Source organism: Scleropages formosus, chromosome 22, assembly GCF_900964775.1.
Source record: "Scleropages formosus chromosome 22, fSclFor1.1, whole genome shotgun sequence".
Taxonomy (NCBI): Eukaryota; Metazoa; Chordata; class Actinopteri; order Osteoglossiformes; family Osteoglossidae; genus Scleropages; species Scleropages formosus.
The window spans coordinates 3,989,420-4,011,742 of NC_041827.1; the positions used below are offsets into that span (position 1 = coordinate 3,989,420).

At 45.1% G+C, this 22,323-nt stretch overlaps 1 protein-coding gene across 2 annotated transcripts; it reads right to left on the reverse strand.

Annotated features, from left to right (window-relative positions):
- Nucleotides 1–3,484: 3,484 nt before the first annotated feature.
- On the reverse strand, nucleotides 3,485–19,022 carry draxina (dorsal inhibitory axon guidance protein a). Of its 2 annotated transcripts, none has more exons than XM_018725261.1 (7): nucleotides 18,845–19,022; nucleotides 7,362–7,830; nucleotides 6,837–6,967; nucleotides 4,729–4,849; nucleotides 4,286–4,378; nucleotides 4,105–4,194; nucleotides 3,485–3,945 (listed from the first exon to the last, which is right to left on the reverse strand). In XM_018725261.1, exons 2-7 carry the CDS (start codon nucleotides 7,810–7,812, stop codon nucleotides 3,833–3,835), a joined length of 999 nt encoding a protein of 332 aa, XP_018580777.1. In that variant the 5' UTR covers nucleotides 7,813–7,830; nucleotides 18,845–19,022; the 3' UTR covers nucleotides 3,485–3,832. The 2 variants fall into 2 exon arrangements, with proteins under 2 accessions (XP_018580777.1, XP_018580776.1); XM_018725260.1 differs by having other exon boundaries at nucleotides 6,777–6,967.
- Nucleotides 19,023–22,323: the final 3,301 nt, after the last annotated feature.

Consider the following 22,323-nt stretch of genomic DNA (forward strand, 5'->3'; position numbering starts at 1 on the left):
AAATCAGGGTCAGTGGGATTCAAACCAGGATGTTTCAGATTTCAAGGCCAAGGCTTCCTTGCAGGCCTCAGCTGTGCCTCAGGCCTACAATTTTTTATTTTTTTTATTTGTGCTTTCATAATGATTTGGAATTTCTACTGAACCTTTAACTACAGTCAGGGAAGGAACCATTAAGTATCATGGACCTTTTCAGTGATTTTTTTTTTTTTTTCTTTTCACTTTTGGCCACAGATTTTGCACAAAACACCCTCTGCAAGTTAATGCTTGATCAACATCTTTGAAAACAAATCTTTCTTCATCTTTCTTTCAACTCCGTGCAGTCTAGAATACAAATAGCTTCTGAAAATATCAAGCATTGCTATCAAGTTTTTTTTTTGTTCTCAAGACTTAAGATATTTCCCTTCAATTACATCAAAGGAAAAAAGCAGGATATATGGAATAGTTTCAGATTTAGAAATTATAAATGAAATAATTCATTGTGAATTGGATCCAGTGTCTGTCTTGTTACATGGCAAATAAATACTGTAGCTCATGCGACAAATATTGAACCAACATCAGGTTGATCCATTAGGACAGTGATGTGTCACCACACTCTTGATGAGATACAGTGTCAGTGGGGTGCAGATTTTTCAAGTTTCACTAATTACTCATCTCTGAGGGAAAAATAAATTCAATCTGAGCAATAATAATAACTTTTGATGTTACACTGAACACACTGCAGGCCACTAAATTCAGTTTCTTTTGGTAGTAATGTACCTTTTGCATCTCTGGCATAATTCAATGGAATAAGTAGGATGGAAAGACGACCTCTTGTAAGACTACAAGCTCCTGACCCTGGGTCTTTGGCTGCAGCATATCGGTCAGTGTCCAGGTCATGTGCCACTGCCCCCTCCTCCCATGACACTTGACTCATAATAAGCTCATTTGTCAGGTGACTAAGACACGGCAGCCGGTAGACGGTAGGCCTCAGAACACCAGTCTCCCGAGAACATGTTGACCCGAAGCCATGACCTCTAACCCTGAAAACTAACTGACAATAGAATAAAATTAGTATTTTTATTTTCTCTACACAGGTTGTTTTTTGCTACATTTGTTATCTCATTTACATATGTAGAAAATCTGCAATTCTATATTGTTGAAATGTTGAAACTTTTAACTGGTTGTGCAGCATTCCATTTTTTTCTACATCAAGACTAAGTCACTTTGTCATGTGCAAAAATTAAATATTCCCCTTACTTTTCACTTATTATAAATAATCATTATACAGTAGTTATGCTCTATACTTCAAAATTTTAACAAGTTACTCCAGGTCATGTAGATGTTTTGAAAAATAAACGATACCATATAACAATCTTTTAAACTGTGACTGTCTTTGACAAGTAATGTAGTGTAGTATAATATGAAATGATTCAGTCTTTAATTTAGTTGTAATAAAACCAAAAGGCTTTCTTTATGTAGCTAGAATTGGTATGCTTCAAAGACTGAAAATAATACAGTTTAAATCTGTTACTTCCAGATTTCACGGTTTAGATAGGTATTGTGTACATCGAGCTGCTGGTTATCCCTTGTCGATAGGTTGCCTTGAGTTGCATTCATTACTCAGCAGGCTGACATACCAGGCCTAAAACTGTCCACGCACGGTCTGTCTCATTGTGTATGCATCCTCCTGCAAATGCACTGGTGCCACTTATGTGCAAAGGTGTCAGTCTTTCATTGATAAACGCATTGGGAGTTTGTGGTTTCTTGAGCTCTCTGTCCTTCTTGGCAAGGAGAAACATGTAATTCAGCCTCGCTTTGCAGAGAAAAAAAGTGTTGCCATTTATTGTTGTGGACGGTCACACGTGAAGGGAAGTCATCATTTATTAATTAATTCCCCAGCACTGTTCTTTTTGTGTGAAAGACAGGAATTTTTCTCTAGCTCATCACATGTATCGCCACTAAAGTCTGCCTTGTTCTTACTGCCATGCAGTGAAAGGCCCCTCAGCTTTTCCCCTCTGGTTTTCTTCAAGCTGGAAGGGAAACATGGCTTTGAATAACTGCAAACAACTTCATTGCTGAGCCAGTACTATTCCCAGACCCTATCATGGGTAGCAGTGGGCCTGTTGGATGTTTTGATCCTTCCTTTCAGCTCTGTATGTGGAACTAATCCACCCCCTCCATCCTTGCAGCCACCTGGGCTTTTTTCTTCCAGATCAATACTAGGCCACCAGTCATTTCCCCAGGGAATACTTCATAGACAGAGCTGGTGTTGGTTTTTCTCTACTGTCACATTCCCCCCCACCCTGGCCCTAATTTTCGAGTGCACGGGCAGGTCATCCCTCTCTGCATCACAAGCAGTGTGGAAAATGCTGCCATAAATGTGCAGGGATCAATGTGGCCACAGAGTCCCATAGCTGAGTGTCAAACCAGCCCTCTTGGTCCCAGATACAGACTCAGCTTGTCAGTCTCCTGGCCAACGGAACAGGGTGTAGCTCATCATAGCTGCTACTAAAGCTTGCCAGCTGAAGCCTGGCAATACCAGAGGGTACGGCTGTTATTATCCGGGAGAGGGGGAACCCTGTGATAAATATGTGTTGTAAACCTTGAATTTCGTAAAATACGTTCAGTCTTAATAATTGCTTGGAAGAGTGTTTTACGTTTACGTTATCTGCATGGTTGATGGAAGGCGAATTGCTTGGCTCATGGGTTACATTACATGCTTCTGAGGAAGCTCACAGAATAAAAAGTAAAAAATTACAAACTGGCCTTGCCATTAAAATTCAGAAACATTTGTAATGTTATTAATAACTGTTCTTTATTCATTTCCGAGATGTTTTCCTCTAAAGTGACTTATAGTTTTGTGTATTTCTGTAGGTTTGTTATTTTAGCTGCTTACAACCCTTTACCCATTTCTACGCTTGGGTTAATCTTAACTATAGCAATGCAAGGAAAGTACATTGCTCAAGAAAACTACAGGAAGTGTGGGCATTTGAACCTTGGACCTTTAACTATACGCTATTGGCTCTAACCCCTTCATCACCCGCTTATATGAATACACGCCAACATTGATTCATCAGAGATTTATATGAGAAAAGCACGATATCACTGTTTTGAAATCAGCATGTCTTCATATTTTTCAAAAATAATGAAATCAGAATTGAAGTTTTTTTGGGGGGAGGGGGCTGAACGACCAGATAGACTGATGTCAAAGCCCTCCATGTGGTAGGACAGAGAAGAGCTCACTAGCCTTCTAAGCGGTGTGGTATATATAACATCATCACAAAAGGTCCATCTTCCATAAAAAAATCACTGGATGTGCTCATGTGGGAGCAGGTTGGGCAGTCTGTCACCCAAAACCCAAAAGATACCTAGTACCGAAACAATATGGACAAATCGCCCATATAATTTTGATCAGTGCATGATCAGAGCATGATCACTACATAATAAACTGATTGTCACTGCTCACTGGTGTTGTTGGGAAAACAAAACACTCAGCAGTCAGGGCACTGTTACAAGGTTTAATGTTAAAACCAGTTCTAAAATGACGCGAGTTCAACCGTGTAAGATACGTTTGCACAGGCCAGGGGCTGTCACTGAAGTAAAGAGAAAGGGATACAACCACGTGGCCTGCTGCTGCACACACAAATACATACAAATACAGGACTTTACTGTGCAAAGAGCAGAGAGGCCCACATAAGTATAACAACTGAGACAAGGTCCTCTGGGCCTCAGGTGGTTTGTTCACCTGGGTCCTGTGGTGGGAGGACGATCTTCAGACTCTTCCCACGTCCCCTCCGACTGATTGTGGCCCTGATCAGCCCCCCTCCTCTGCCCAACCCCTCCTCCTGCTGTTTTAGACCGTAATGAAGGCTCCCTGGTCGCCGTTGGCCGACTCAGGCTCCACACAGCGCCCCCTCCTGCGAGTCACCCTCCTCTTCCGGTGGAATTTGGCATAGCAGCGAAGACCTGCAAAAAAAAACAAAAAACATGACACAAGTCAGTTCCATCACACGCCACCTCGAGATACATAAAGCATTTTATTAGGAAAAGCACAAACAGCTTGGTGATAGTGTGAGTCATGACTCCCCCCCCCCCACCCGCCGTAATCCTCCTTCCTTCACTCACCGTCCTCACACATGCAGTCGTCATAGCACTTGTTGTTGAGCCCACGGTTATGTGGCTTGCACTCGTGTTGTCTCAGGTCACAGCAGGAGCCTAGTGACAGAAGAAAAGATGGGAGTGACTGACTCAACACGCCATTTGAAATCCACAGCAGTAAGCGGAAAAGAAGGGGAGACGGACTGACCGGGAAGGCAGTCTAAGTGGTGGTCACACGGTTCAATGGCATCTGGATCCACTGTGACATTCCCACTGCTCAGGTTCTTACTACGCTGCTTGTCTGGGCACCCAAGGGTGAGAGCATAAGGGGGAGAGGTGTGGAGAAGCAAAAAGGAAGCGCTCTAGAAAGGATTTGTATGTGTTCACAGTCTTTCTCGCAGCAGTAACATACATTTGGATTCATAAATGAATTTTTTCTATCAAATGCACAGCGAAAAATTCAAAAAATTATATCACGGGGTGACTTTGCAATCTGGTATCCCCAGATGGCTCTGTGGAAAAAAGTGACAAAAGATTAAAACAGTTCTGGCTGTATTTTAAAAAACTGATTCATATCCCACGTTGCCAGAGGGACATTTCTGTGCTACTGTTGAACTCAGCTGGTATTAAGTGTCCGTAAACAGGGATCACCTTTCTTCTTGGATGATGGCCAGGTGTCCGCGGGCTTCATGTCTTCGTAGTCAGTCCAGTCGAAGAGCGCCATGTCCAGCGTGGGCATCACATCTCCTTGTCCCTTCCCCCGGCCTGATTTCTGCAAGCCAAACACACCAGCTAACACCTCACAGCAGCTTGCGCATTTTCAAGGAAAAGAGATAATTTCGAGTTCATCTAAATTCAACACATTAAACATCTACAAGACACCCAGGCAGTTCCTGAAACTCGGAGCAATCCAGTCTTTATCACGGAACTGTCTGCACCTAAAGACAGAAGGCCTGTCTTTTCTCTAGGAAACTCATCTAGGAGGCCCGAAGTCTCCAGGGAGATTATTTTGGGCCAGTGGAGATGGGCTTATTCTAACAAGGGTCAGAGTTGCTGACCCCAGCTGCTCCTTGTGTCAGAGGCAACACCAGTCTACCGGTAAATCTCCCCAGGTCCCAGTGATGCGGAACTCCATTCATGCCGTCAGGCTATCCGTGTGTGATCACACAGGCGGGAGAGTGAAAAAAGTGTGGCTCTTTTACCACTCTTCTTACGTGCATCTGCCTGGAGCAAAGACAGGACATTAAATACAAGCACAAGGACATTAAAGTACACGTGTATCAAGGCATAGGGTTGTTATATTCTGCCCTGATATTTCATTCATTCATTCAGCTTTTGTTTTCTTCATAATACCATTCCAAATGATAAGAGAAGATGACCAAAAACCATTTCACGGGATGCAGAAAGGGCAAGGGGTTCCTGATGAACTGTCGAATGGGAGATTTAGAAAGGTCTTCCCATCGTTCCAGCTAGAGACCTTCGATCTCCTCTGTATCGTACCTTAAAAAAATACTCATTTTAGTGGCATTAACTTGTAAACCTTAATCACGCCAGACAAAAACACCCTTGGGATCACCTCATTGTACATTTAAAAACATATTAAAATATGAAGAGAAGCTTTTTAAGGATCCTGTGCCACAGAGAGGAGCCCACTATAATACGCTCCTTGGTATATTTTATTAGCCTCTCGAGACAGCAAAAACATCGGGAATGTTGGTAATGAGTAAGAAATTTATGTTTTCCAATTAGCAGCATTTGTTAAGTCTCACACCTGTCACATGTGTCATATTTTTATTAAGCTCTAGACTTCCTAACCAACTCCAGTTTGGGTGTCTTTTTTTCTATCTGCAAAAAAAAAAAAAAAAATCATTGGCGAGCAATTGCTTGAATTATAGGAAGAGACGGGTGGTTCTCGAATACCAGCTTGCTCATCAACACAAATCAAACTGCAATGGAGTTTGCATGGTTCGTAAGTCGAGTTAAAAACTTTCAGAGGACGTGCTTTCCATCACTAGCTGATCCCAGACGCTTAGCTGCAGCATCCGAAATAAATACGAACCAGTTCCCAAAACCATCCATCGTCTCTGCATTGTATGGGTTACACAAAAGAGCAATAAGAAAGGCATGCAGCTTGAATGTACGCGTTTATATAGAGTTCATATAGCGGAAGATCTGGCTGCAGTCTGCTTTGTGAGAAGTGGGGGTCGGTAGCTCAGGACAAGACCTGCAGGACAGATGGCAGTGAGGAAACCCCCAATCCCCCAGCTATTGACATGTGCCAAAAAGAGGGCTTTTTGCTGTGACTCCTCGAACAAAAGAAAGGTTATTTTCCGTGTGGGGTGTTAACGAAATGTATGTATAGTGTTAAACCAGAGAGTGGGCAGTGGTGCAGTAAGTAAAACAGCTCGATTGAGATCATCAGGCGAAGGAGACCCTCTTGACAAAACATGGTGCTCTAGTCAGTGCAAGGTAAACTCCAGTGGACTATATAGATATGAAAAATGAGAGAACGGTAAAAAAAGGGGCATCAACCATATAGTGGTAGGTAGCTTTCAGTGCTAGATGACAGTATATTGCAGGTCTTTGCCTTGGGAGACCAATTTGTATTTAACATGGAATATTAAGGAGGTTTGTGTAGACTATTTTATTTTTCTTACTGGGGAGAGCAAAGTGAAATTGGATGTGGACCCCAGTGGTACCTGGGGTTTGGTGGAAGCTGGGGGCAGGGCCGGGGGTGGCTCGGTAATCGCCGTGGTTACCAAGGAGGCGCTGAGGGTGGAGGCAGCGGTGGGTGGAGTCATGGTCCCAGGAGGAGATGAATTGGGGTAATGGTCTTCAAACACCTCTCCATTCCGTATCACAGAGCTCAGCTCTGGAACAGGGATGCGTCCTGGAGAGTGAGAAGAAGAAAGACTGAGAAGTCCAGGTTAAACTGGTCTCGCAGATATATAAATTGTGATTTTGTTGGAACTGAATTTTACTTTAGAGTTTGTTTCTGCTGTCAATGCTTATACTACATAGCAAAAGGAAGGGTTGAGGGTTCCATTTTGAACTCAAGTGGTATGTGAACCCTCGACCAGTATTTGTTGGTCATAATAATCTTTTCCTGGCTGTCTGTGTTTTTAAAATTGCTGATTGCCACATACTTGGAAAGAGCCCTGAACTGATTCAGTTATGGAAAATATTTGTCCAGTGAAGTGCTTAATTGCTGAGGTACAATGAAAGATACATACATATGAGTCCAGAACAAGCAGAAATGGGGACACCCAAGTTGGTGGACTCACCTTTAGCAAGCCGGGCTTTGTCTCTGCGGGCTCCGTGCTTCTTCTGCAAAGCGTGATGCCCCTGTCGGCGCCCCTTGCGAGCCCCCTCGCCCCCTGGCGGCTGGTTGCCCAACTCCTGGGAAGGGATCCCGAAGCCCATGAGGCCACTCTCCCTCTTCCCCATAGGGCCCCGTCTCTCCCGGGGGCCTGATTCCAGCCTCACGGGGCTCAAGCCTTCCAGGCCTATGCCATCATCCTCAGGGCGTCCAGCGGTCTGTGGCGTCCGATGGCTCGCACCCTTGCTGAGGCTCCGCCAGTGGGCGTTCCGCTGCGACCACGCCTCCGGAGCTAGCAAGGTGTCGGAGTCTCCAGCACCCCATTTACCCTGCCTGGGGCCTACCTCAGCACCATATACTGTAGTCAGTGTGGAAAGGAGGATAGCCTGGCCCAGACACCACAGGATCGCTGCCATCTTTAACCACAGCACCACCTATTGGAATGAATAATGCAGACATTGGTTTCGTGAGAAATGAGGGGCCAGATTTGTTGTCCTGCCATCTGCCGTACCACTCAGTCAACACAAAGACTCAAGAAGCGTCCAGCAGGAAAAGTAGTTGAGATCTGTTGTCTCCTTGGGTTTGACAGTTCGACACAATAGTTGAGTTCTTATTACATGACACTGAGAGGAATCAAACAACACCGAATGAAGTCTATTGTGACTACAGTATTGTGCATCGCACTTTACTACAGCCCATTAGCCTTAAAATGTGTACAGATATTTCCAAGGGTTGCAATTAATTTTGAAGCTGAATGAAGCATGAAAGATACAGAGCCTAGTCAGTGCTCACTGGCAGTGTAAAAAAGTGCTTACGCTCAGCACTTCGCAGGTAACTCAAATGAGCAGCTTAGCACAATGCACTGTCGACTGTCATGTTTTGTTTAATACACACACACACTTTCAGAACCGCTTGTCCCATACGGGGTCACGGGGAACCGGAGCCTACCCGGCAACACAGGGCGTAAGGCCGGAGGGGGAAGGGGACACATCCAGGACGGGACGCCAGTCCGCCGCAAGGCACCCCAAGCGGGATTCGAACCCCAGACCGACTGGAGAGCAGGACTGTGGTCCAACCCACTGCGCCACCACACCCCTCTTGTTTAATACAATTGTAGCTAAATGTGGTATTGATTTTAAATAAGAGCAAATGAACAAATCTAAAATACGACCTGACTTTTCTTAAGGCAGTGGAGGACAGCTTCTGTTGTCTTGAGATGAGACATTGACGGAGCCGATTCAAACACATAACAGTTGCTACTCATCATGCAGAGTCAACAATGACAACCCAGAAACACACCCACGCAGATATGCACCTCTTAACATTTTCTGTCCGGTTCCTCTCCTATGTGTCACCCTATCCCAGTTGCAGCAGCTCAGGTCGATCCTCCCCTGAATCATCTCCTCTTCTTCTAATTACCTAGATATGGGCAGCTTTTACAAGCCTTGAATGTGCCCCCTCCCCCCACCTCCTGGTGTCCTGGGGACCAGGAAAGGGGGTCTGTCTGAGGACATAATGAGGATGGGGCACAGGGGTACCGGAGGGGTGGTCATCATGGAAGCAGCTCCTTAAGCACTACCAGCAACCCCGAGAGCTGAAACTGTAATGGCACTCAGGGCCCCTAGATGGGCGCCAGGGAACATCTCTTAGCTTGAAAGCCTCAGCAATTTTCGAGCTGAAGTGCACTTAAAAAGCAGCCGCACATACGATCTGCCATCGTTTTATCATCATTGCTTTATAATTGAGCTATTGCTCATGTCTAGCAGCCTGATTTAAAATCTCAGCCATAGGGAGACACTTGGTCAGTGCTCCTAATTGAGCCTTTACAGAATAAATGTGTGCAGTAATGCTGAGGGGAATTTTCAAAAGCACTGAAACAGCAAGAGATGTTTCCGTATTCAGACCATCACTGGTGTGTCGTTATCAGATCAGAGGGGCTGGCAGGATTCTTGGGAAAACATCTCCACTGGATTTCATGAGAAAACATTAACACCTGTAGTAATTTCTTTGCCTTTACCATTCCACCCATAGAGGTGTGGGTGGATATATCTGCTGCGATTAAGTGGGAAGTTATCAATCACCCTGGTGGTCTAAGGAAGGAAGTTCTTTAGTACCGGAGGCACATGCTGGGGTACGAAATCAATAGGAATACATACAGCGTAAGTCCACTGTTGTATAGCGCAACATGGGATATTCAGCCTCCATGACTGTCTTTGTCTGTTTTGAGTGTGTATGTTTGTACAAATGGGACAGAATATGAAGAACTTATTAGAGTATCCAGCCTCCACCAAGAGCATGTCACCTCTGAGTTATTAACTGACTGTCCTTGCGGCAGGAATCACAAACAAAGTGGCAGTGATAGTTGTCAGCCCCTTTGAAGGCAACGTTTACTCCACAACACTGAAATCTGATCGAATTTTTATGTCCTGTCAGCAAAAAATTTTTGCAAACATACAAGAAATAAAGAAGCTCAATTTACAGTACAACAAATCCATCCAATAACAAGACTTAAACTGACTCCTCATGTTGAGTTGTTTTTGGCATTTTTCAAGTTTGTTTATTTCTTTTTGGGGCACTGTTCTGAAGTGGTTCCATTCGTAGTTAGCTAAGCGTAAACAATTTGTATTGAAATCTGATGACTGTGCCTCTTTCTTCCTGTCTATGGTTCAATATGGTGTGCCACAGGGCTCTTTGTTGGGTCCATTATTGTTCTCACTCTATATGTTACTATTGCGTGATATTATTTGCAAAAATAAAATGTTTCCACTCATGCTGATGACAGACAGCTATTAGTTTTGTTTAAGCCTGATGACCCATCACATGTGGTGTTTTTAGCAAATTGTTTGACCAATATAAAATTGTGGATAAGTAATAATTTTTATCTCTGAATGCCAGTAAAACAGAGGTATTTGTGGTGGGTGATTATGCCGAAACTCTTGACACAGTCACACCAATCTTTACCATCAATGGTATAAGTTTCAAGCGTACCGATTGTGTTAAGGACTTGGGTGCTTTGTTGGATGGAAAACTGTCATTTGTGTTTCACATGGCTACGCCAACTAGGTTGTGCTTCCTTCAGATGAGAAACATAGCTAAATTAAGGCGATTCCTATGTAGACAAGATGCTGAGAAATTGGTTAATGGTTTTGATGTAGTAGGCTGGACTAGTGTAATGCTTTATCATCGGGCTGTCCATATCAGACTGTACCCAGGCTACACTTGGTACGAAATGGTGCTGTGAGAATTGTTACTAGAATTAGGAATTACGACCATGTAAGACCAGTAGTGAAATAACTGCACTGGCTCCCAGTTACATTTAGAGCCGAGTATAAAATCCTACTTCTGACCTATAAGGCAGTAAATGGTATTGCTCCAGCTTACCTATGTGAGATTGTTGATTCTTATATTCCAAGACGGTGTCTGTGTTCATTGGATGTGGGCTACCTTAAAGTACCTAAGATCTCAGTAGGAGGTCGTGCCTTTAGATATAGAGCACCTAAACTGTGGAATAGTCTACTAGTTACTGTGAGGAATGCCACATCTGTCTCAGTCTTTAAATCCAGACTAAAGACTTACATGTTCACTCGGGCATATCACTAAGCAGTATAATTCCACTTGGTTGTTTCTGTTTTCCCCCCTATGTATTAAACTGTCTAATTTCTTTAAGTTATAAATTACTAACAATTTCTTCTTGTCGAACATTGTTTCCCTATGATAAAACACGAGGAGTCCAGCCGGCCGTCATGCAAGCACCCCATGCTGACTGAAGCTGATGGCTGCCTGCCATGTTGGACAAGATGTACCTATGTGAACTGGGACATCAATTTAACATTCAGTTATAATGTTATTATTAGCTGTAAATTGACATAAAAGTCTTTTTTAATCTAGAATGCCCAGGAGGGTGGGCAGCCACTTGCACTTGGAACCCCCCCAAAGGTTTTTTTTCTTCTTTGCCTTTCAGTTGGGAGTTTTTGCTTCTTTCCTCTGTGGCCAGTAGGCATAATTATAGCGTCAATAACTTCATGGATAATGTGTTACTCTAGTATATAGTCAATTGTATTATTTGTTTATTTGTCTTATCCCTTTGTTCAGGGCTCTGTGTCACTGTGTGATAAGAGCACTCTATAAAAAATTTAATTTGAATTTTCTTTATTATTTACTTAAATTTCTGTTTGCTACAGAGCAAATGTGACCTGTATTTTTGCAACCAGCTGAGAGATGTCTGTAAAACACAGACAAAAAAAGGAATGTGGGAGTGCCTTAATACTAACACCTTCCATGGTATTTACAAGGCGTATCTGCTGTTCCTTAGTGCTAGTGATCAATAAGAAGATAAACTTTGCACATTTCTGTGGGATGAATTGGCCAACAGTCGGCATCTAATAGTTCTTACAGACAAAATATTTTTATTTTCCTTCATTTTAAATTGGTTCTAGCTTTAATGTAGATCAAAGTTAATGAAAATAATAAAATATGACAAAATGGGAATTTCTGTTTCATTGGGGGGGGTGGGGGGGGGCTGCGGTGGTGCAGCGGGTTTGGCCGGGTACTGCTCTCTGGTGGGTCTGCGGTTTGAGCCCTGCTTGGGGTGCTTTGCAACAGACTGGCGTCCCGTCCTGGGTGTGTCCCCTCCCCCTCCAGCCTTGCGCCCTGTGTTGCCGGGTTAGGCTCCAATTCACTGCGACCCCACTTGGGACAAGCGGTTTCAGTCAATGTGTGTGTGTGTGTGTGTGTGTGTGTGTGTGTATGTGTGTTCCATGAAGATTTTAGAGTTTGCTTGTTAGTAGTAAAAGTGACCTCAACGTTACAATGAAAATAAATTAGAAAAAAATTTCCAGTCCTATTTGTAATTCAGTAGCAAGCGTATAGAGTTCATTTTAGAGTTCACCTTATTTGGAAAAGGGATTGAATGTGAACATTTTACTTCTGTGTCTGTAGGGACAGGACACTTAAACATTTCTGCATAGGGAAACGGCTGAGATCCCTGTCAACGATGCTGAGTCTGCGTTGAGAAGAGAGCAAATCCTCATTTAGTGTAATGTGGCCGAGTCCCCTGCCTACGCTCCATCATCTGCCTGTAACAGGTGGTACCATGAGGGGACACGGTAAGATAGAAGCATCAGTGGACACTGAGCCATTTCCCTGCAGGTGTAGTGCGATATGCCCCTGGTGTAGATCACCTGAGGAGGGTAAGGGGTGTGTGGATGGTTGCTGGGTAACTGGAGACATGACATCTGGCACAGCAGGCACTCCAGGGTAGGGGGAGGTGGATAAAGGGGTATGTTGGGAGGGTGGGACTGCCGCCATGGGAGGGCAGCGTGGAAGAGAAGCCTCCTCCTCATACACAAAGAATCTTTGCACACTTCTCACCCCAAAGAACCCAGACAAGCCACTGGAGAAAAACAAGGCGCCTGTGAAAGAGCAGCAGGGCCATCAAACAAGCAGCACCACAAATATTTAGTCATTTACCACTTTTCTCCAAAACAACCTGGCTACTTTTTTACCCATTTATATAGCTGACTAATTTTTTTTACTGCAGTAATGGGTAAAACCTTGCTCAAGGGTACTAGAGCTGGGATTTGATCTTGTGACCTTTTGGGTACAAAGGCACCAGCTTTAACCAGTACCTTAATAGGAACTATTCAATTTGGCGCAATTTCATAACAAAATATGGCACCTGGAACAGTTGGTTGACACACACACACACTGGCTGAAACCGCTTTTCCTAAGCAGGGTCGTGGCGAACTGGAGCCTAGCCCAGCAGCGCAGGGAACAGGGCCGGAGGGGGGGACACACCCAGGACCGGACGCCAGACGGCCGCAGGGCACTCCAAGCAGAACTCGAACCCCAGACCCACCAGAAAGTGAGACCTGGTGAAACCCGCTGTGCCACCGCACCCCCCCCCCCCGGTTGATTTACTGTAGGAAAACACCCAGACAGCTTCATTCTCTCTAACCAGCTCACCAAACCTTCACTCTGGGCAGCTCCACCACAGAAAGGCTGGTCAGCAGGGAGGGGGCAGCACACACACCACGTCCCCACGTTCAATGGCCGATGGGGAGAGTGACGAAAGAGAGGTGTGTTTTGTTTGGTTTCTGCAGCTACACCCAGCGAGGGGTTCCTCGCTCTATTGGAGTCACAGTATGAGGTGGGGCTCCAAAGGGGCGACCGGGGCGGTGGGCCGCGGCACGGGGTGCCCTCAGGCATAATGGAATTCTTCACGTGAACGAGTGAGTGAGATGTATGTGCTTTGGGTATAGACTGGGTCCGGGTGGGGGTGGGTGCTGCTGTTGTGCACAGCAGCAGAGGGGGCACCTTTAACGTTAGTGCAAGCCCCCCCCCCGTTCCGTCTCCCAGCTGGACAGCAATGGAGCCGTTCTGACGGGTTGCATAGACGGCCCTGAGTGTATTAATTACTCCAAAGCCACAGCCGCCGAGAAGAGCTCCCAAGAACCATCTGGCTGGACTTCTGTGTTAACACCTGGCGTAATGCACAGGTGATGGTGATTCATGTTGCTGAGGAGACAAAAAAAAAAAAATCTCCCCAAAATTAAAGCACAAGTGTCACGTTTCCATAATCTACCGAAACATTTTGCTTTGGCCGAAACAGAAAGATCTCAGGCTATATAGGTCGTCGTGCAGTTTTCAATGCTGTTTAGCTGATTCTTTTCTCCAAAGCAACATGCAATGTGAGTGACTTTCAGTAATTGACCCTTTCGGTCGTTTTTACCAGTACTTTGCTCAAGGGCACAACAGCAGGACGTGGAACTGAAACTCAGGTCCTTTCATTGCGAGCTATCAGCACTAACAACTATGCCACCTGCTGCCTCTGTCTTGTTAGCACTTTCCAGAAGTAGGTGTGCACATGTCTTTCCCATATGGGCAGCAGGGAGAAAGAACCCCGGGAAAGGGCGGTGCTGCTTGAGAGCACCTGGACCCGGGTTCCTCTGCCCTTCCGCAGGGGGTGGAGCAAGTGCTGAGCGCAGCAGAGGGACATTTCACACTCTATGGATCAGAGCAGAAGCAGGCGGTGACAGGCACAACTAATTTGACCACTCAGCTGCGCTTTTCATTGTGGGCCACAGCGAGGGGGAGGCCGGCGGCGCGGGGGGGCACAAATCAGATTGTCCATCCAGCTCCGATAAGGACGAAACCGGCTGCGACACAGATCATTAATACTTTGGAGGCAAACTAATGCATTACTGAGCGGTCAGGTTCAGACATGATAACCACTTCGAAATGCAATACTTCACTCAAACCATAAAAAGGACCAAGAAAAAAATAAACACCTATAAAAACCTCTATATGCATACGCAATAACAGTTTTTAATTCGGTGACGATATGACCGTTACAGTAGCAGTAAAGATGCCATATTTATGTTAACTAGTAACTGCGACACGCATTTTAAAAACGATACTCAGGATAATGTTTTATTAATCCCTACAGCGAAACTCACAATAGGTAAAGGACATGAAATATTAATACTACATATTATGTCCTGCGATGGGCAGGTGCCCCTTCCAACGTATACTCTGCCTTGTGCCCTGTGCTTCAACGATGGAGCCGGCACCACGGCAACGATGCACTACGAATGGCGGTTTTCGATATGAAAGCACAAATATTAGATATTTCTGTCAAATTCCACATTCTTCAAGTCGTTCGAAAAAAGTTGGAAATATTGAACCACTTCGAGTGTAGGAAATATCTCATATTTGTCAGGCAGGCAAGAGTCGAAGCTCCTTTCCGCCATCTATTGTTCTTCTCTCAGCTGCCTCCAAGTTGGCGTTCAGGATAACAGCCTGCCATTTTAACCCCCGCCATTCGAGCACAATCTCAGCTTTCTGCATTCGCGACGAGAGCAGCCGCATCCCGGGACCGCCAACGTCTGAGGCGCCGCTCGCCTTCCCGCGGTCAATAGCCACAATTCCGCGTCAACGCCAACTCTTGCTTGCAGCTCGGAATGTGCCTTGGCTGTGGAGCTCCTCTGAACAGTTTAGGTGCTAGCGGTGCCATAAGGAAGGCCCATCTGCTGGTGGCAAGTGATCCATACTTCCTGATTCTTGCTCTAATTGCTACGGGCTCGACAGATGTCTGGCGAAATCGAACAGTGGCACAGTTTGATAACAACGTGACAGACGCCCTGTGGTGTGGCCTTTATCATTCATTTCAAGTGTGCATTCACGGCATGCACTCATTTTCGTGGCGGGGGAGGGGGAGTCCTTTTGAGACCCCCTCTCTGTCGCCTATAAGACACGTTGTACCAATTACACTCAGCGAGAGTAACAACACCAAGGGGGCCGCTGCGTCAATATCACTGACCATATGGGAAAAAGCAACCTTGTTTGCATCGGGAGGCGATATCGACGCTTTTTTTAACCACAATGTGAGATTATCAATCTTCTGCACAAATGTAAATTGTTTTGTGGGAACATAATTCATGCTGTTAGAGTAAAAACTGCCTGGGTGAGATTATCAAACAAACTGCAGGAATATAAATCATGCTGATGAATTATCAGTCGTAAAGTGGCGTACAGGGGTGTGACTAGTAGGAAGGTGCGTGTAGTCCAGCCGGTTTGGATCAAGGCATCTCATAAAAAAAGACCTTGTAGCTATGATAAAAACAGCATAAATATGTAAAATGGACAAATATCAGTTTGAAATTGGGTTTTTGTTAAAAAAAAAAAAAAGATTCAGGTATACACCCCAGTAAGGCATCGCATGGTCCGTCTTTCATACAGCAGCACATCATATTTTTAATACTGTGCTGATAATTGCACCTCGGGCCCACAATGAGAGCTTCCACAATTTCAGGAAGAGAAGAATGAGTTGAGCCGAATAAGAAATCTTGGAGCTACAGGAAAAATGAGCATTGTCCCGCTTTTTTTTTTTTTTTTTTTTTTTTACTTCGAATAGATGCATTTATTTGTACAAATCGCTTAAGGTTCGGTCTTGTCTCATCACTCCATTCGGCTGGAACTTGCAAGAAGTGCCCAAGTCAGTCGGCCCACTGGTCTCAGTGTTCTGTGCCATTGTTGCTGGACGATCCAAATGTTGCTGAACCATCAGCGCTTTGTTGACTGCAGCAGGGGAGTCTCATCATGTAACGATTAATAGACGAGCCTGAATGAAAGACGCTCAGTTTATATCTCCATTTGCATGTTTACTTGAAGCCTTTTTGTCTTGTAACAAGCCTGTCCAAAAAACCTTTACTGATCATCATTAATCTCTGTTGGCTTTTTATTTCTTTTTTTAAAAAAAATTAGTCTTTAACCATCGTATCTCGGCTCTGGGAATTCACTCCACCGTGATTTAATTTGATAAATAATATGCAATCAGCCTGGCACCCGTCCATGTGCAGGTGTCTCGTAGCTTTGTGCTTCATGTAACGTATCGTACGACATGAGCCTCCGTGGGACAGGCACAGCCACGTGAGCGTAGGCCACTCTGTGTGTCCACCCACACACATGCTGCTCATCCATCGATCGGTCCTGGGAAGGAGCACTGACTCGGCAACTTCCTGCACAAAAGTGGGCAAAGCTGGCTCCACAGGGCCCGACTGGGCCGAACCGGGGCAAAGTGCACGGCGGCGAAGCGCAGTGTCGCGCGCCATAAAGCCCTTGTCTTCTGAACTCCACTGCTCAACAAAGGAATGTCCTCCGCAGTGGACACCTGAGTTGTGATATCAGCACTTTAACCGCTCATATGTATTGCATGGAATTTTAAGCAATAAGATGTCGAAATAAATGTTTCTTTTCACTTTTAACCATATTACACTCCTATTCAGCTGTATGCACATTCATATTTCCACACATAATGATAACACCAAGGGATGCTCTCGGCAGCTCACTGGGTGACACTTCCAGCTGTCTTCACCCCTCCTATTTGGTTTTATTTTCAATTAACACATCATCGGTAATCATGATGGCAGGAGGCATGGTGTCTGCTTAATACAGGCCTCTTTAATTTCAAGAGCTCTCATCCCACCCCACCCCCATTCTCCCACATAACACATACATTGTTCTTGTTAAAATGCCTTATTTCATATGCAAATAACTGAGAAATTATACAATATTCTCAGGTCTGTCTGAGTATATTTCTTCTTCATTCTTCACCTCCAAAAGGGATAATAATCAGTAATAAGTGCTTTTGATAACATCTCAATAACAATAAGGCAGAGAACAGAGCGATAATGATAATGACTGCAATATAAACGGGTGACTGGTAACTATGGATCTGCTCGTGTACAGATAATGTACGATTTGGAATTATGGGAGATCTGTCTGTCGTTCCGTCTTCCAGATCCACGGGAACTTGCCGTGTCCCAAAACTGCGATTACAGAATAAGTGCTTTTGGGTGAGAGATGTGTCTCTTGGCGACGCTTTACGTCCCCGGCGTTCTCTGTGCGGTCAGGCTGCTGGCGCGCGGGCGCGTTCGCGAGCTCCGCGAAGTTGCGCGCACAGAATATGCATTAAACTAAGGGCGTGAGGTTGTTTAAAGCGTTTCACAGGTAATGTGTGCAACGTGAGGTTTCCGAAGTTGGAAAATTGAAAGTGAACACGAATGGCACTATGAAACAGCCATAATAATAATAATAATAATAATAATATCACCATCATCATCATAATAGATGTATTGGTATCCATTAATTATGCTGTGCAGCGCCGCTGTCTTCTGATGGTAAATTCCCCGGTTTGCTATAATTTTTAAGTTTCGTAAACGGCTTAGGTGCTTTCATCTTAATCATGTTGCTTGAACTTAATGGTTTCTGTGTATTTGACTTCTTCCTGTCGCATTTCGAAGTGGTTCCACGCGCCTTTTCCTGAACACCTTGGCATTACCATGATTAAGGGGCCATTTACGCCAGTAAAACAGGCTAATATATTAAAGAGCGCAGCGCGGTTTACAACAACATGCGACGTCGGATACAGAAAACTGAAAGTGTCCCCAACATTATGGCGCCGCCGAAATGTTTCAAATTCATAGGCGACAATTAACACCATACAGTCAGATTTGACAGCACTAACCCAAAAAGTCAGCATAATTTCTTGACCAATTCATGAAGTTGGTCATATTATAATAGTCAGCGCTGTCAGCCAATCTCAGCGGTACACAGCGAAATATGGAATATTACATATCTTCACACGATGGAATAAAAAAATAACTTTATACTATAGCGGGGCGCTTCTCTACAGGAAGCGACCGTCACAATCCGCAGTGAACGCGTTTCTCACATCGAGAACTTACTGATAGAACATGGTAATACCGGCGTGCTGACGATTAAGTGTCGAACTTTGATTTAAAAATCAGATCGCGATGCCCTGCTGGTGGTGAATGGTGTCCTCTGGACGCCGTGGGTGACACCGGAGGGACACGCCGCTCCCCGACGCCGTTCGTTCCACTCACAGCACACCGCCGGTGTGTGGCGAGGATCGCGAAGTGCTCTTACCGTGTTCTCCAGTGCGCCACGGCTCCCCTCCGCAGTCCACCGCGCGCGATTACACACCAGATCCGAACTTTGATAAGATGCGCGCGCGCGCGCGCCTGTGTGTGTGTGTGTGTGTGAGTGCGTGAGCGTGTGTGAGCGTGCGGTCAGCCGAATGATGAGGCGTACGGTGTGAGCTCGTTTTATTATAGGAACGGAGCTGCGGGGCGCGCCGCCGCAACGCGCGTCCACGCGGGGACTGATGTCAGCGTGGATCCCCGTGGAGCTGCGGGGGGGGGGGCTGGGGTGCTGCTGAGTACCTGGGGGGTGAGCGGGAACAGTTTGGGACGGTGAACAAAAGACTTGCCACAAAAGGGGTGTTTCACGAGTGGCTGGAGGTCCTGTGGACACGGAGCTGAACACGGACACGTTAGCAGAGTGAAACGATCCCACGAGCCCGCTGCAAACGTGCTCCGTGGGCAGCTGATTGTGCAAAATGATCTGGGCCGATTTACCGGCGTTTACGCGAATACATCATCATTCATATAGCTATAAATCAGGTTACTTTGTTTGTCGTATGAATCCTAGCGGGGAAACTGCGCTGACACGAGAAGTAAGGACGACCGGGGCCGAGAACCGCGCGCACTCACTGCCAAGCGGCCGTGAAGCGTGCAGCCGGGCGGGGGCCGCGCGCGCTCCCAGCGCGGGCTTCGTGGAGCGCGAGCGCCGTGAAAGTTATCGGGAGCCGAGAGACGACGGGTGGCGCAGTGTAAACTTTGTGCTTCCTGGGGGGCATCCCTGCAGCGGCGCTGCTGGCAAGAGAGAGAATACAGTCATTTACAGTCATTTACACTCCAGCCCGTAGACACTGGAGGGGGGGGTTAGTAAACAGCTGTGATGAACATGCCGTATTGTTACCAGGGTACAGCATTTCCTACTGAGCTAAAACTGCATGGACAGAAAAGAGATGCTGGTATAAATATTTCTCTTCCACAATGTCTAATATTTTCCATGTTACTAGTATGTCACAGTAAATGTCTCACAGCGCCTGGGTGGTGCCAGAGGACGTGGGTTCGATTCCCGCTCAGTCTGTGTGGAGTTTGCATGTTCTCCCCGTGTCTGCGTGGGTTTCCTCCGGGCGCTCTGGTTTCCTCCCACACACAGTCCAAAGACATGCTGTTCAGGTTTACCCATAGTGTGTGAGTGACAGAGAGTGTGTTCCACTGATGTATGGATGAGTGACCCAGTGTAAGTAGTATCTAGCAGAATAAGGTGTGTGGGCTGATAACACTACATAGAGTTCATTGGAAGTCGCTTTGGGGAAAAAAGTGTCTCCTAATGAAGTAACAAATGTAATGAAATCAAAAAGATGTTTTTTTTGTTGGAAACTCTACCCAGACACTCCGAGAAAGTGAATGACTCACCGTAGCATAAGAGCAATGAGTTTGGCAATGAAGACAATCTCTATAAAGTTTGGAACAGTATTATTAATCCTTGCACCTGTTTTTTTCTTTTTTTTTTCCCAGAACCGCTTGTCCCTTACGGGGCCATGGGGAACCGGAGCCTACCAGGCAACACAGGGCGTAAGGCCGGAGGGGGAAGGGGACACACCCAGGACGGGACGCCAGTCCACCGCAAGGCACCCCAAGCAGGACTTGAACCCCAGACCCACCGGAGAGCAGGACTGCGGTCCAACCCACTGCGCCACCGCACCCCCTCTCCTTGCACCTGTTTTTGAGTGAATTTGTATGTGATACAGATTATCATTTCCCCCTTTACAAAATGACGTGGTTCTCAACAGTGACTTTTAATGTTGAGCTGACAATTATTACTTACTAAGCCATTTTTATACAGCTGGGTGATTTTACTGGAGAAATTGTAGGGTAAGCACCTTGCTCAAGGGTACTACAGCTAGAGGTGGTATTCGAACCTACGACCAGTAGGGCCAAAGAAGCCGCTCTATGATGATGCCACCAGCTGTTACAATCCTGCACCTCTGGACCTGTTTTCCAGGAACGAATGAGGTTCAGTTCAGCTTCAAAACTTGAAGGAGACCATGTGATGTGCTGTAGCTGACAAAGCAACAAATCAGATGTTTCCTATTTTACCTCAGAATTCCCAGGCGCTTTGCTTTTGGCTCCGAATAAAGAAACTTTAGTTCTAGTTTTCAGACTTGATATATATTTACATTTAGATTCACATTTGTTCATTTAGCAGTCACTTTTCTCCAAAGTGATGTACATCTCAGAGGACAACAGAACAAGCGCATTACATCAACAGAAGGAGTGATCTGGAAGCAGACATGATTCTAGAGTTCAGTTAATTTGTCACAAACCACCGTATGAACCAGTGCACATGACACAAGTAGCTGCATTTGGGCTTTTCCATTATTCAGCAAATTATTAAAAATGACTAAACAGATAAGAAACACATATAGGTTTATCGGGGAAGATCAGCAGAGAATTGAGTCCAAAAGAGCTTAGTTTTCAGAGTCTGTTTAAATGTAGAGAGATTCAGCAGTACTGAGTGCAGGTGGGGGTTCATTATTGGTCAAAACAGTAAAGAAAGTCATCATGAAAGGGAAGACACCTTAAAGGGACAAGAAAGGCTGAGGCTGAAGGGAGACTTTGTGCAGTGTACAATATTCAAAGGTCCCTCTCTGCAGAGTTCTGCATCAAGAAACTGCTCGCTGCATCCCTCAGTGATCTTGAAGAAGTTTGACACGGGAATCCTCTCTTCTTTGTCCTCCCAGTCAGAAAAAGAGCTCTGTCATCTTTATACGAGCCTTTCATAAAAACGCGGCACAAAAGAACCATTAGAGACACATTTTCCCGCCGGCAAAGTTGAATTTGTTGTATTGAGAAAATGAATGGAGTTTAAATTTTACGCTCGTGTATCATAAATATACTGAAGAGCATCTGAATGAAAAAGGAAGAAAACCCTACAGCTGTGTCCCTGGTTGATGTTCACACACACTTTAAACAGAAGGGTATTTTGTTGCAGCAATACAATTTTTCTAATGTATACAGCATTTTTAGAGTGACACCTTTTGGATGGTCTACACCTTCGACATCTTATACAGTGTAAAGTATGTGAACCCTATTAGGGATGGTTATAAAAAGTTAAAATTAACCTATTAAATATAAATCTTAAACATATAAATTGAATAAGTGATGATTTACACACCAGATTCTACTTACCTACTAGGTGTAACCAGTGTAACTTGGGCTTCACTTATTTTTACACCTGCACTACTTGTGTGTTTCTACTACACACATGAGTTCCTCTAAAGCAACATATGGAATTTGTCATTACACACCTATTATGTCAAATGAGAAACACTGATTCTCATTAAATAACCATTTCATGGTAAAACTAAAGGACACTGAGGGTTCACACACAGTTTTCAAGCAGCACTGCATAGCGCCCAACTCGGATAGAATGGTTACACATTTGTAGCTCAGCAGTTTTGATCTCTAACGTGTCATTCTGTGGTTCCGGGG

Bases quoted from the DNA above. Each gene is read 5' to 3' on its own strand.
- draxina (XM_018725260.1), bottom strand. From the start codon at position 7,812: ATGGCAGCGATCCTGTGGTGTCTGGGCCAGGCTATCCTCCTTTCCACA. The intron at 6,968-7,361 runs GTGAGTCCACCA...CTCACTCTCCAG, and splicing joins CAAAGCCCGGCTTGCTAAAG to GACGCATCCCTGTTCCAGAG. The intron at 4,850-6,776 runs GTACCACTGGGG...TTTGGCTTGCAG, and splicing joins CAGCTTCCACCAAACCCCAG to AAATCAGGCCGGGGGAAGGG.